Here is a 13,974-nt window from a genome sequence, read left to right on the forward strand (position 1 = left end):
TTGATTGTCTGATTTGGATGCGGAGGGGGGGAGCACAAACCCATAGGGATTAACAAGATGTTCCAGTTGGGGCACCAGTGAGGGTGGTAGTCAACCCTGAGTGTCAAGTTCGGATAGGGAGTGAAACCTGTTATGTAAGATGGGGAATGCACGCTCATTAACAGTGGGCCCAAAAGTTGGATTGTAAAAATAACCCAGAGGTAGGGAGCAGATGTTGGTGCTTTGATTAGGTGTTAACTCACAGGCTCTCAATAAGGATTGTACCATGGATGATTTATGAAAGTTAATCACAATACAATCCCTGTCCATGTTCTTGGGGGACGTACCAATCCACCCAACTCTACGTACCATGATGATCTCGTTCATGTCTGATGGGTGGAACCTTTTATTCTTTGTTAACCAGTCCACACATTGATTTTGTAGTTTGACCCAGGACTTCCTCTGATCCCTCTTGAGGTTTGGGACACCAGCCAAGATTAGTACATATGGGCAGGAGGCTGGGGGCAGGCTCAAGACATCTGGGTTAGGCCTCAGGTGATTTATGCTAGAGGTGTCTCCAGTGCTCCTGCTTAAATTACCTTGTGTTATTCCATCATGTATGTGATCAGGGTTGGTCCAATGCCTTCAGCTAGGGTCAGGGGGTAAAGCTGTAACTGGGTCATCTATGGGTAATGAACTGCTCCTTAAATTGGCATTTCATGCTGCCTCAGTTCTGACTGAATAGCAATCCCTAACTTGTCTACATGTGTGGCAGGCGTTGTTCCCAGGGAGCCTAGGGGACAGTGAGATAGCAGGAACAGGAGCGGTAACAACGGTAATTGGGTTTGGATTAGGGATTTTGCTAGCAGTGGATCCATCTCCCAAGGCTTTTCAGTTGTCAACAACAGCGGGCTAAGCTTTCTAACAGCTATTTCTAGACAATCTAAGTGCTCAAACAGGGGGCCGAGTCTAGAATATAGCAGATCGTTAAATCGCTTGAAAACAGTATCAACATCAATAACAGAGTTGGTAAAGGTATAACCACCCCCCCCATTGTCCGGCAGTGCCTCAGTCTGTGTGCTAATGGAGCAGTACGAGGCCCCATTATGACCTTCCCCAGGCGTACCGATCCTTGCTGGTGATTGCATCCATGCGGTCAAACAGTTACTAGGTGTGCCCAACCTTTAGTGGTTGTTTCCTTTTGGCACAAACAGGTTTACCACATTTTCTCTTACGTTTAGCGGCCAGATTTTCCACTGTTGTGGGAACATAAACAATAGATTGTGGCTCAGATGTATTGGCAGATGGTCTCATGCTGGCATGCATATTGTTAGTAGTGGCTGAAAAGTGGGGCTGCGAGGGTCCTGTGCGGTACCTGGGCCCAGTTCAAGTTCAGGGTCAGATGGGGCCCCTCTGGTGTGTAAGTTAATCATGACCCAGAGACAAATGACACTCGGTGAGTTCGATTCCCCCTGACACAATGGTGACCACCCTTTTAAGCATGCTATTGATGCTACTGGTGACAGGGCGTGCGTTTGTTTGCCCGATGCGCTTCCCCATGATATGTTTTAAAACAAATAAAACAGTTTGCAGCCATCAGGTTAAGCCAGGAATTTAAACTTGAACTTGGGGGCACTCACCTCATTGCATCTGAAGGCCTCGTAAGGGGGAGGCCATGCCCTGCCTCTTCCTGTTGCTGAAGGACACAGATGGGCCCACCCATGGGCTGGGCTTTGCCTGGGTTTGGCTCGGGCATGCCCGTGCATGTCCTGCACTGCTGGAGCGGCGATGCACTTTTACACACCGCCTGACTCAGACACAGTGATGTCCGTGCCTTCTGGCGCTTGGCTTGTGGGGCTTGGAGTCACACCTGGATTGTGGTGCTGGCTGTGGCTGTAGCTCTGGTGCTTCCTCTCGCTGCTGGTGGCTCCTGCGCTGCGGGAGCCGCGATGGGCTTTTACACGCCTCCGGGCGTGAACACAGTGATGTCAGTGCCTCCTGGCGCTTAACTTGTGGGGCTTGGAGTCCCACCTGGATTGTCATGATGGCTGTGGCTGTAGCTCCGGTGCTGCCTCTCGCTGCTGGCGGCTCCTGTGCTGCGGGAGCCGTGATGTGCTTTTACGTGCCTCCGGGTATGGACACGGTAATGTCAGGGGCTCCTGGCGCTTGACTTGTGGGGCTTGGAGTTCCCCCTGGTTTGTGGTGCTGGCTGTGGCTGTAGCTCCAGTGCTGCCTCTCGCTGATGGCAGCTGCTACGCTGCGGGAGCCGCAATGTGCTATTACGTGCCTCCGGGTGCAGACACAGTGACGTCAACGCCTCCTGGCACTTGGCTTGTGGGGTTTGGAGTCCCCCTGGATTGTGGTGCTGGCTGTGGCTGTAGCTCCGGACCTGCCTCTCGCTGCTGACAGCAAGTGCATTTACATGCCTCCAGGCACGGACACGGTGACATCAGCGCCTCCTGGCGCTTTGCTTGTGGGGCTTAGAGTCCCCCCTGGATTGTAATGCTGGCTGTGGTTGTAGCGCTGGACTGCCTCTCGCTGCTTCCGGCTCCCCTATCTTAGTTCTGGTTGCATCACTGAAGATGCAGAGTGCAGCTGAGCGATGCATCAGTGTTCCTCGCACCATTGGGGTGATGCTTCGATTTTCTCCATGCGAGGGCAGCAATGCGTCAGTTCTGAGCTGAGGGTGATGTACCGGTCCTGAGACGGGGCGGTTCTGGAGGTGATGTTTTGTGTTTCTCCATGCAGTAGGGTGATATATTGATCTTTTCCACACAGTGGTGGCAATGCAGTGGTTCTGAAGCAGCTGTACTGAAGGTGATACTCAGGATCCATGTATGATACATCAATCCTGCTTCTGCAACAGCGGCGATGCATTGATTCTGCTCTCGATGCATTGGCCACTTTAGGCCCACTTCAAAGGGTACAGGACAGGGGTGCCACCCCTTGGCAGGGCACTGTCAAAATGTTGTAGCAGACTGGTTTAAAGTTTTTTATATCCCTAAGACTTCAGATTAGGAGGCCAGCCAGCTAGCCCTTGACTGACTCTGGGTTCAAGGGATGCAGCTCCAGTCCTTCTCACCCAGGTAAGAGAGAGCAGCAGGCAGCCGGTCAACACAGCAAGGCAGGAATTGAGCAAACAGCAGTCCAGCAGAGTGGCTTTCCTTTAGCAGCACAGCAGTTCTTCTTCTTGGCAGAGTGGTCACAGGTTCAGAAGAGTACTCAAGTCATGCTGTAAGAATTCCAGTACTTATATGCAGTTGTTCCTTTGAAGTGGGGGAGACTTCAAGGAGATTTGTATGAAATGCACAGAGGTCCTCCTCTACTGCCCTGGCTCCAGACACACTACAGGGGGGTATATAGACCTTTGTGTGGGGACAGGACATATCCTGTTCAGGTGTAAGTGTAAGGCTGTGCTCAGTTCCTCTCTCCCATCTCCCAGGATGGCCCATCAAGTCACACTTAAGCTCCCATTACATATGGCTTTCCAGGGAAAATACACAAAGCCCAGCTGTCACCCTCCCCGAACATGTATCAGAGACAAGCACCAGCAACCAAATTGCTAAAGTAGGAAAAGGCCAATTTTCTAAAAGTGACATTTTCAGACTAGCAATTTAAAAGCTGACTTTACCATAAGTTATGATTTTAAATTGTGAGTCCAGAGACACACCAATCAAAAAGTATTTCTCTTAGCAATTGGAAATTACACTTAAAAATGTAATAAGGTGATCTCAATGTTATGATATGGTAGAGATAGGCCTTGCAGTGGTAAAAAACTAATTTGAGAGCTTTTCCCTACTAGGAAATGCTAAACTCAAAGGTACAATACATTGCATCCTGCCCCCTGGGTTGTCCAGAGCCTACCTTAGGGGTGACTAATATTCATAAAAAGGGAAGGGTTTATACCTGGCAAGATTGTCAGGTCGAAATGGCAGTTTACATTGCACAAACGAGCCCTGCTACAGCGGGCCTGAGCCATAGTTAGAGGGCTACTTAAGTGGGTGGCACAATAATTGCTGCAGGACTACTAGTAGCATTTCATTTACAGGTCCTGGGCACATGTAGTGCACTTTACTAAGGACCTTCAAGTAGAGCCAATAATAATAGGTTTACAGGAGAGAGCACAAGCACTTTAGCACTGGTTACTAGCAATAAAGTGCACAGAGTCCTAAAGCCAGCAAAAGCGTGGTCAGAAAAAGTAGAGGAGATAGGAAAAATGTTGGAGGGCAGCCCACAATGAGGTTTGCAGGTCTAACAGAAATTCATATTTATTTTTTAATGCGGTTTTGATTTCCTTTATCTTTCAACTGTAAAGTATTTTTAATAATAAGTCTGCCCTTCAAACATATTTTGTACTCATAGTGTAATCGGACTACTTGGCGATGCATGTATCTTGTGCTGTAGATAACGCACGCATGATAGAAAATGAGATGAGTGTAGATGAAAGATACTGGGTGTACACATTATGTTCCTGAGCATTATAAACACATGTGGCCCAATATGTCAGTTGACGGGAGACTTGAGTAAAATTTAAATTACACCAAAGATCTGCCCTTCCTGCTGGTTACCTTCTAGTGGCAGGAAACTCTTTAGGATGTGGAATTACAACTCAAATATGTGCCGGTTATCTACAATTAGTTTGAAATATGTTGCAAATGATGAAAAGAAACTGTCTAGTAATGATAGCCACTAGTAAATATGTTGCAAAAATCTGAATTTACAAGTATCATTGTGTTATATTTAATGAAAATAAATTTTTTATTTTAAATTAATTCTTCTCTTTCCTCAAATCCTTTGTGAAACAAGGGATAGTTAGTCTACTTTTCAACATTAAGTCAGCTTTGGTGGCCCCATTAATATATCACATTAGAGTGCATAGCCACTTGACCGCTTACTTCAATGCGGCCACCATCTGTCTAGACGTATGTGTGCTCTCACTCACCGAGGCGGCACAGAAAGCCATCAACCACTCTTTTGCAGGTGCAGCAAGCCACGAGTCATTGCACGTCGTTGCCAGCATGTACCGCATTTTAGCATAACAATCACTGTGGTAGTCACCAAGACAATGACTACAGCACCTTTTAAGATTGCATTTTATGTTGCTATAATCTATGTGTCTTGTCTTGTCTTGTCCTTTTTCTCCCCCAACAGGTTTTTTTGACTAGTGTCATTAAGTACGCCAACACTTACACCACACACCTTAGCGCGTGTGTAGATACCTCACTGGATTAACGTGGCATTTTTCACCTTTGCCACTCACTACTCTCACTCACCTGGTCCTGAAGAAAGCCCTATCACATGTCTTTAATGGGCTGAAACATATATACCCCAACACATAGTAAACTAACAATAATAATCTCTTGATAGTTGCATCACATATATATCTTTTACCCATATCCTGAGCCTCCAATATTAAAGTCTAAAGGCAAGGATTCTCTGAGATATTTTTAACATAATCAATTCACGTCACATCACATATCTGCACCACACCAGCTCCGCTGTAACCAGGCATTGTAGCACAACCGGGGGACATTTGGCCACCCGGTTGGGACCCCAATGATGATGCATGAATCCATCTAATTTGGTGTGTGAGGGGCCTTTTAAGTACACCTAATGGGTCCATGTACTTACCACACATAGTGATTGCAACACACACGCATAGTGGGTTCATCCACAAGTCTAGCATTACATTCAGGATCAGGACGTACCCCCTTTTCTTTCCCTCGCTCTCTTCTTGTTTTTCCAGTTATAATGTGTTTGCCATTCATTCACATCTCTTACTGTTGAGCGACTCGTACTGTTTACCTTTACCGCTGAACATGCACTCCATGGATATTCGCTGCAGGAGTCTAGGGGGGCAATGCGCAACAAGCCCAACTGAAAATGGGTCTGTTGAAAGCCCAATCAGAATTTAGTATAGGAATGGTGCTGACAATGCTTCACCCCATTCCAACCTGTGCTATCTAAAAAGCATCACCTCCTCAGCCGGTCTCTAGCTTCAGGCATGCTGCATTGATTTGGACATGCATTGCATGTCCATGGCTTGTAAATGTTTGAGGGGAGCTCACATGTAGCATGGCTCTCAATTCACAATACTATATTGATACTCCTTTCCCTTTGCTAATGACCGTTAATACTGTCAGCACAGAGACAATAGAAATGAAAGCACTCAAATGAACAAGTCTGTCCGTTCATTTGTATTAATGTTTGCTCCTGTAGCTGTGAGAGCAACTTCTCTATTATTATATCTATGAGTTGGTACGGCCGTGCTCCATATGCCAAAGCAACCACTATTTTACACTAGAATTTTGTGAATATCTAATAGTAGTAATGTTTCTCAAAATTGTACCAGTAAAATGACTCTTATATCTTACTCACAAATGGAACTAACTTTGGGAATAGCCTACTCAGTCTATTATTTCAACAGGAAAAAGAAAAGTAGAACTATAACAAGGTATGTACTATACTGCACCCTAAACACACTACACAAAGGCTGGCCATAAAGTGCAAGCCTATGAGGATATAATGCACAGGAAGCATGTATAAAACTGAATATCTTAACTTGACAAGAGTCAAAAGAATCTACATATTCCATCCTATTGCTGTTCGAATCTTAATCAAAATGACACAGGACTCCTTCCAACAAAAAAGGTTGACATGTTTCAGGCAATGCAATTAAATGCCTTCTCAGGACTGAGGAAGTCAAGAAAAATAATATCAAAATGCCTAGGTTAAGGCATAAATACCTCGGGTTCCATATTTGATAGGTGAAAGCGCTTGTTTGGTTTGGTCAGTAAGGTAGAAAGATTTAGGAGTATATGAAGGGGACAATGAATGATAGGGAGGAGTACCTTCCCACCTCCGTGTTTATTCGATTATTATTTTCCGTCATTGACTAGAGAAGACGTCTACTAGCAAGGGAAATCTGGAAATATGTACATATGACCGTGTGATTATTAGGTGGTCATGGGAACATGCAGACAAACTAAATTACGGGAAAGAGACAATGTGGTACCTTGAAGATGTGGAATTACAATGAGAAGTTAAAAATACAGTTGTTTTTGATAGCTGTACATCTAGTTTAAATCAAATGGATAATAATAATAATCCACATTTGTAAAGCGCGAACAATCACCCGTAAGGGTCTCTAGGTGCTGGGGGCCGTCTGGAAGATTAAGCAAGCTATTGCCCAGAGTCACATGGTGCTGGGCTATTCTGTCGCCGGCGCTGGGGATCGAACCGTGATCCCCAGATTCCGGAGTCAGTCGCCCTGGCCTCAGCGCCACACCTCTTCCAGTAGGCAGGGACGGAAACTGACTAATGAGACTAAATAAGGGCAATTTAAGATAAAGAACTTGCTAGATAGGAGCACCAATGATCTTTAAACAGCTAATACTGAGATTGGTATGGAGAGTGACTGAAAATACATTGGTTATCAATATTGCAAGATAGGAGATGAACAGAGTGTGTGTTTTGGTCAGTGACAACAAATTGGTTAGTCCAAGCTTGTTTTAAAGTGATGTATTTGGAAAAGATGAAGTCCATTTGCTCTTCATGGAGACAGATATTGTCATAATTAAAGTGATGGAGACACTAGTTCAGTATGTGAAAATTTAAACAAAGAGAAGAGAGCCTGCAGTTGGGCTGAAAGAATACCAGCATGAGGAGGGCTTTCTGGGTATGAATTGTGCTACAAAAAGAAGTACAATTTCTGCTTTAACTTTATTCTAAAACTAAGACATTGATCTTGTTAATAAACATATACTGGGAGAATAGGTTGCAGCACTAGTCCAACGGGTGAGAAATCAGGAGGTGCAGAGAACAAAAACCAGAAGAATTGGAGATCACAGAGATGAAGAAATGGGCTCTTGGGCTCAACAGGGGCAAAGCAAGCATATTCCTAAATATAATGGGGGTGCTTTCCAACCAAAAGAAAAAGAGTTATTTGTCTGGGGAGTGGGAGGAGATATTCAAATACATATGTATTACTTTACTTGCTGATTATGTTTGTATTCTCTTCAATGCCAAAATGCTGGGGGTGCTCTGTCTTGCCTGAATTAAAGGAGATTATTGATAAATTATTCTAATGGTGTTCCTTCTCTATGCTTTCATACAGCCCTCTTCTGACATAGAGAAAAAACAGAGGGTAGCAGAGATTCATGCTTCCATTGATATCCAACAAGTCTGTGGAAATGAGTTGAAAACTATAAGGGTACACTTGCACTTTTCTACCATCTACCACTTACCTTAAGTCCTTAGAGACCGCAGAGAGACTCTCAAAATAGGGGAAGATTATTCATCACCATGAATGTACATCTAATAGTGTAATTTACTTTGCTGGTTAGTCAAAGAGATTGTCATGTTTTCCAGGACAAGGTGTTGACTTCACAGTGCAGTACAGTTAGTCATCTATGGGTAGCTAAGTGAGAAATGGGTAACAGAGGAGAGCAGTTTTATAGCAGCAACACTTGCATTGATTCCCTATGATCTGTGAAGACCCAGTGAGAGAGGGTGAAGTATATTATGCACAAATGCACTGCCAGGATAGAACACATCAGCTCCTTGTTCTGGCAGTTGGATCTGTAGCTCAAGCAGGCCATACACTAACTACTCTATCGATTGAAAAAAATACCATGTGTATGAAAAAAGACCAGGGTCTTAGATTAAATAAAGATGAAGGACTTCATTATGGAGTTGACAAAAATACACTTACCAAAGCTTCAGTTGCTGCTTTAAAAACCGTGACAAGACCGTTCACATATTTCTAAAAGACAATGTAAAATAAATAGTTACAAGAAAGAACAAAAAGGACAACTTCATTTGTGTAAGATACCATTTCAGTTTTCAAAAACAGTGTTAATATTTTTAGATACATACCTCTTACCTCTAACTGAAAGGGGGCATGAAACATTGTATGATAAATAATTGGCATGTAGATAATATAGCAACAAGCTTTGGGAAAGCCAATAGTTCCCGTCTTTGGGACCTATTTGCTATGCAAGCTGTTTTAGCAAACCTGTAGAGCATTCCCCAATACTTTTCAATATGGCTAAGGCAGAATATTTTTAAAAGCCTGTGATACTGTAGCTCAACTTATTTTAAAGGCAAGCAGAACACGTATGCGCCTACAAAATTACAATAGCCTTGTTTTTTTTCATTTACTAATCCAATTTGAATCGCTAAAAAAAAAAATATGTGATAGAATTTTTACTTTTAAAGCGAGTGTGGGAAGCAACACAGAGGCCATAGGTAGGAGCAATGCAAAGCAAACGGGTGAAAGGTAGAGGTAGAGAGCCCTGTGGAAATCAGGGGGAAAAGGACCAGGGCAAGAAAGTAATATGGGGAGAATCACATAAGGATGAGCACATCACAGCGTGAATAAAGGGGACAAGTACATTAGCAAGTAAGAATAATATGCAGCATGTGGGAGGAAGTCAAATATACTTAAGCACTCCATGCATTCTCATGGAGTGCTTAATGCAAAAGTAGGGCCCAGAAAGTGAGTACTGGATGAGCACAAGTAAATTGACAATGATCCAGGGGATGAATTTCTGGCAGCATTGTTGCTGTTGCAGTGGGACTACATAACCCAGCAGCCCACAGACAGGAGGAAGGGCGCCAGCTATCTTTTGTGCTCTGTCCCGCTTTGTGACACCCACAGCGCGGGACACGCTGGCACCCGACGGAGCTTGGAAGAGAATGGGCCCCCTCTCTTGACTACAGTATCCAGCTTTACCTACAGTCCCCCAAAAACTTCAAAATGGGCAAAAGGAAAATTGATGTGTACCATGCTAGCATCCTTGGCAAAGCATCTAAGTTTATGACTAAGTAATTTTATGGGTGTGATTGAAAGAGAAATTAGCAGTACTGAAGAGCGCAAACCTACAATGCAAAACTCAACTGAAGAAATGTTTGAAACTCCTTCAATATACTCTATTCCAAATCTACCTGGTAGCGTACACCGGACCCCCTGTTGCTCGCATAGGAAAGCTCTGGGTGGGCAGCCCATGCTTCGGCTTTCCCCAAGGTGTCTGGGCCTGACTGCAGGGTACAGTGAGGGAGCGGTGGTGAGCCTGTGGGCCCCCTTGAGTGTGCTGGTGTCGGGGTCTGCAGATGGCCCACCTGTTCCACCCCTGGGTCTGATATTGGGACTGGGGTTACGGCATTAGGGTGAGAGACTTCCTTGACATATCATCTCTGCGCCTGCTTGCGGCATGGGACTTGCAGTGCCTGGCGGTGTGATTGGCTGCATTATTGGGTGGCAGGTGTTCCCACCACCTCCTCCTGAGTGACCGAAGGAGCTGAGGCCTGCTGCTCAGGCCAGATCTCTATGGTCGATTCCAGAGGCTCAGGAACTTCTCTACCTCATGAAGGACTCCCGCCCCAGCAGCCCTGACCTGCGCACTGCTCGACCCAGGATCTCTATATGCCCGGAATGGACAGCTGTACCGCGCTCAAGGCACACGTCCCAGTCCAAGGAAAAGTCGACCTCCCAGGCTAAATAAGACATCATACAGCATCTCCGTTCCATGGATGGCGCTCAATCTCCCACTCATTCTCCTCTGGCCTCTGTGGCAACTTTTCTACAAACACCTTGAGTACAGTTGAAGCCCACTAACATGCTCCACTTGGCCCTTGGTTCCTGCCCTGGTGGCCTCGTCATCTTGATATGCAGACAAGTGATGCACAAGCCGGAATTCCTGGGCCTAACCGAACAGGGCTGTCCCCTGATTGGTTTCAGATCTGCTCCAGTAGCTTCCCCTCTGCCCCCACTTCCCATCTTTAGAGCGGTTCATGTTTGGAGCTGACCCAATGCTCTCCTGGGTCCAAGAAAGGACTCCTGTGTTATGTGGTCAGCCGCCCGGACAAGGGGCTGGGACTTGCAAAGAAGATTTTCTAAGCCCCTGTTCAACTTGTCCCCATGGGGAGTGACTTCCTCAGAATAGACCTGGTTTCCCCCAATGGAACATTCCAGGGCTTGAATGGCTCTTTATGGCCCTGTTGGCCTTATTGAATTTGTTCTTGCTGTCTTACTCCTCTTTTTCCTCTCCATTTTGTCCCTGGAGCCCTGGGATTAGAAGTAACCCTGGGCGGCCAACTACGCTACGCTCGCGAAGTTTGCGTAGTTTGTGCTACTTCGCGCTATGCGAATTGCACATAGCACAGTGAAAAATCACACAGCGTAGCGTAGTTGGCATTTTTTGCTCGCTCGCGGTCCTCAACGTCAAGTTGGCGACCGCGAGCGAGCAAAATAACATCCCGGCAAGACTTTTTCCTCGTTCGCGATCAGCAACATCAAGTTGCCGATCGCGAGCATGGAAAATAAACCTCCCGGCGAGATTCTCAACGCGGGGAGGTCAGGTTTCTCATTGCGAATGGTCGCGTAAGCTCGCGACTGCTCGTGCTGAGAAACTACCAGTCTGCGTTGAGAAAGCTGCCGCTCGAGTAAAAATCTGCTAGAGCGGCAGAAAATGACAGCTTGCACTGTGCAAGATGCCGTTTTCAATGATTGCACAGTGCGGACAAGCATCCGGCACTGTGCAATCATCGGAAACAGAGCACTATGCAGTTTGCATAGTGCTACGCGTATCTCGCGAAGTGCACTTCGCGTAGCTACACGTAGCGCTACTACGCGAACTACGCCCAGGGTTAGATAGAAGGTCACTGTAACTTTTTCTTGCTACTTTCTTTTGTCATGGGGGCCTGTCAGACTGCCTCCTGCTAAATAAGTGGGATAAAACATATTAGGATCTTTCTCCTGTCCTTACCTCTGCGGGTGGCAGGGCTTTCTCTTGTCGGCCAATGACTGGCAAACTACACTCCACTCTGTCAAACCCCACACAAATACCAATGATACAGGTCAGATTTCTTTCACTTAATGTGAAAGGTCTCAATGCCCCCAATAAGCGCAGGCAGGTTTGATGATAACTCTTGCTGCAAGACCCTGATGTTATTTTCTTACATGAAATGCACCTCTTGCGCTCAGATACACACCGCATGGCACATCCCAAGTACCCAACTCAATACTGGACGTCTTTTACATCCAGGATGGCAGGATGGCAGGAGTTGCTATTCTGTTTCAGGCGGATTTCAAATTACAGGTTGCTAAAGTGGTCCGTTACCTTAAAATTAGAGCTCAGCATAACACCATACCCCTTACCTTGAATAATATCTATGCCCCAACCAATCTCAGGACACATATCTCTGGACACTCCTCAAGGACTTAGCTGCACAAGAAGATAGACAGCTAAGGGGGACTTCAATCTGGTTTAGGATCATGAGCTGGACCGTAGCGAAAACTCCTTTCAGGGCATGAGGGCGATGCCGGCCGCTTTGAAGAAGGACATTATGACCCTAGGCCTGGTAGATGCATAATGCTAAAAGTTCCCTGATGCACAGGACTACACTTTTTTCCCCCATGTCCACCGCTCGTACTCACACATCAACTATTTCTTCTTATCACATTCACTTGTCTGGTTCCTTGAAGCAGCGAGCATCTCCGATATCTCTATCTCAGCCTATGCACACCTTGAGATAACCCTGACGGGTGTTGGGGCGGCACCCTGCTCTGCACCGCATTTGTGGCTCCCCTCTCACATCTTAAGTGACCCAGGGAACATTGCACAAATGCCCTCACCAACACTGAGGAGCATACTTTAAGGCGGCTATCTGCGGCACTTTCACTTCAATTGTAATCGCCCATACCAGGGAGGCTGTTAGAAACTGGGCTAGCTAGGGACATAAAGGGCCTGGGGCACGTGGACCATACTGCACCTTTGAGGCTGCACAAGAAGCAGCTGGCCTTGCTACGTGGTCAATTGTGGGCATTGATGGTAAACAAAGCAGAGCGCTCATTTCCTTACATTGAAACAAAAAAACTATGAAGGTGGGAACAAGATCGACTCCCTTCTAGCCTGCTGGTTTCATACTTGAATCTCCCGCTCCCACATCGCTAAGGTAAAAAATGAGGATGGCACGTGGGTCACCTCCAAAAACGGCAATCAGCTGGCATTCCATGTATTATATTCTGTCCTATATAGCGAATGGGAGAGGTGGGCCCCTTCCATGCTTCGTGCCCATGGCCACCTCTGGAGGGGGTCCACAAGCACAGTCTAGAGGCCCCATTTACACTGGATGAAGTGTGTCGGCGCTGAAAGACCTTCTGGTGGGCAGAGCCCCAGGCCTAGACGGGCTTACAGCGTCTTTCTACCACTTGTTTGTGCCCCAACTTACAAATCCTTCTCTGACACTACTAGCCTGATGCCTACAATGACTATGGCTGGGATACCCAAGCCGGAAAAGACCCGTCGCTCTACATATCGTACTGCCCTATCGCCCTCCTTAATACAGATGCCAAGATATACACCAAGCTCCTGGCAAACTGGTTGGAGCCCTATCTACTGGGTCTCTTCGACCAAAACCAGGTGGTGTTCATTTGGCAGTGCCAAGGGGCAGACAACATCTAGCGCCTGGCCCATCTGGTGGAGAAGGTCCAGCAACAAGGCCTCCTCTACCTGGATGCTGAGAAAGCTTTTGATAGGGTGGAAAGTGCCTTTCTCAGATCGTTACTCCTGAAAATTGTGATCAGACCTATCATGATATCCCGAATAATGGCGGCCAATGTCGCTCTTACCGTGCAAAGCCGGGTCAGTGGTCTTCTCTCCCCCCTACTGCACATCCGTAGGGGGACCCAACAGGGATGCACACTCTCCCCCTACTCTTCACCCTCGCAGTGGAACCTCTGGAGATAGCCATTCGTCGGGCGCCCGACAATAAAGGTATCGCCTTAGGATCCAATGAGCACAAAGTAATGCTATTTGCGGATGATCTTTTGCCTACTTTGACCAACCCCAATGATTAATTTCCCGCCCTGCTCTTGCTCCTTCATGCATTCAAATAAATCTCGAGCCATAAGATCAACACAAACAAATCACAAGCACTGAACTTAACACTTCCAGCACAGGAGGCCCTGCAGTTGCAGTCACTTACCTTGTT

At 46.2% G+C, this 13,974-nt stretch overlaps 1 protein-coding gene across 1 annotated transcript in view; it reads right to left on the bottom strand.

The window, feature by feature from the left end:
* Positions 1-13,974, bottom strand: part of LOC146812909 (uncharacterized) — a 1,154,794-nt gene that overhangs the window by 897,916 nt on the left and 242,904 nt on the right. The window contains exon 4 of the mRNA XM_085619975.1: positions 8,693-8,743. Within this exon, the coding sequence (XP_085476101.1) occupies positions 8,693-8,743 (51 nt within the window). The remainder of the gene's footprint in view (positions 1-8,692; positions 8,744-13,974) is intronic.

The sequence above is a fragment of the Triturus cristatus genome, chromosome 7 (assembly GCF_964204655.1).
Source record: "Triturus cristatus chromosome 7, aTriCri1.1, whole genome shotgun sequence".
Lineage (NCBI taxonomy): Eukaryota > Metazoa > Chordata > Amphibia > Caudata > Salamandridae > Triturus > Triturus cristatus.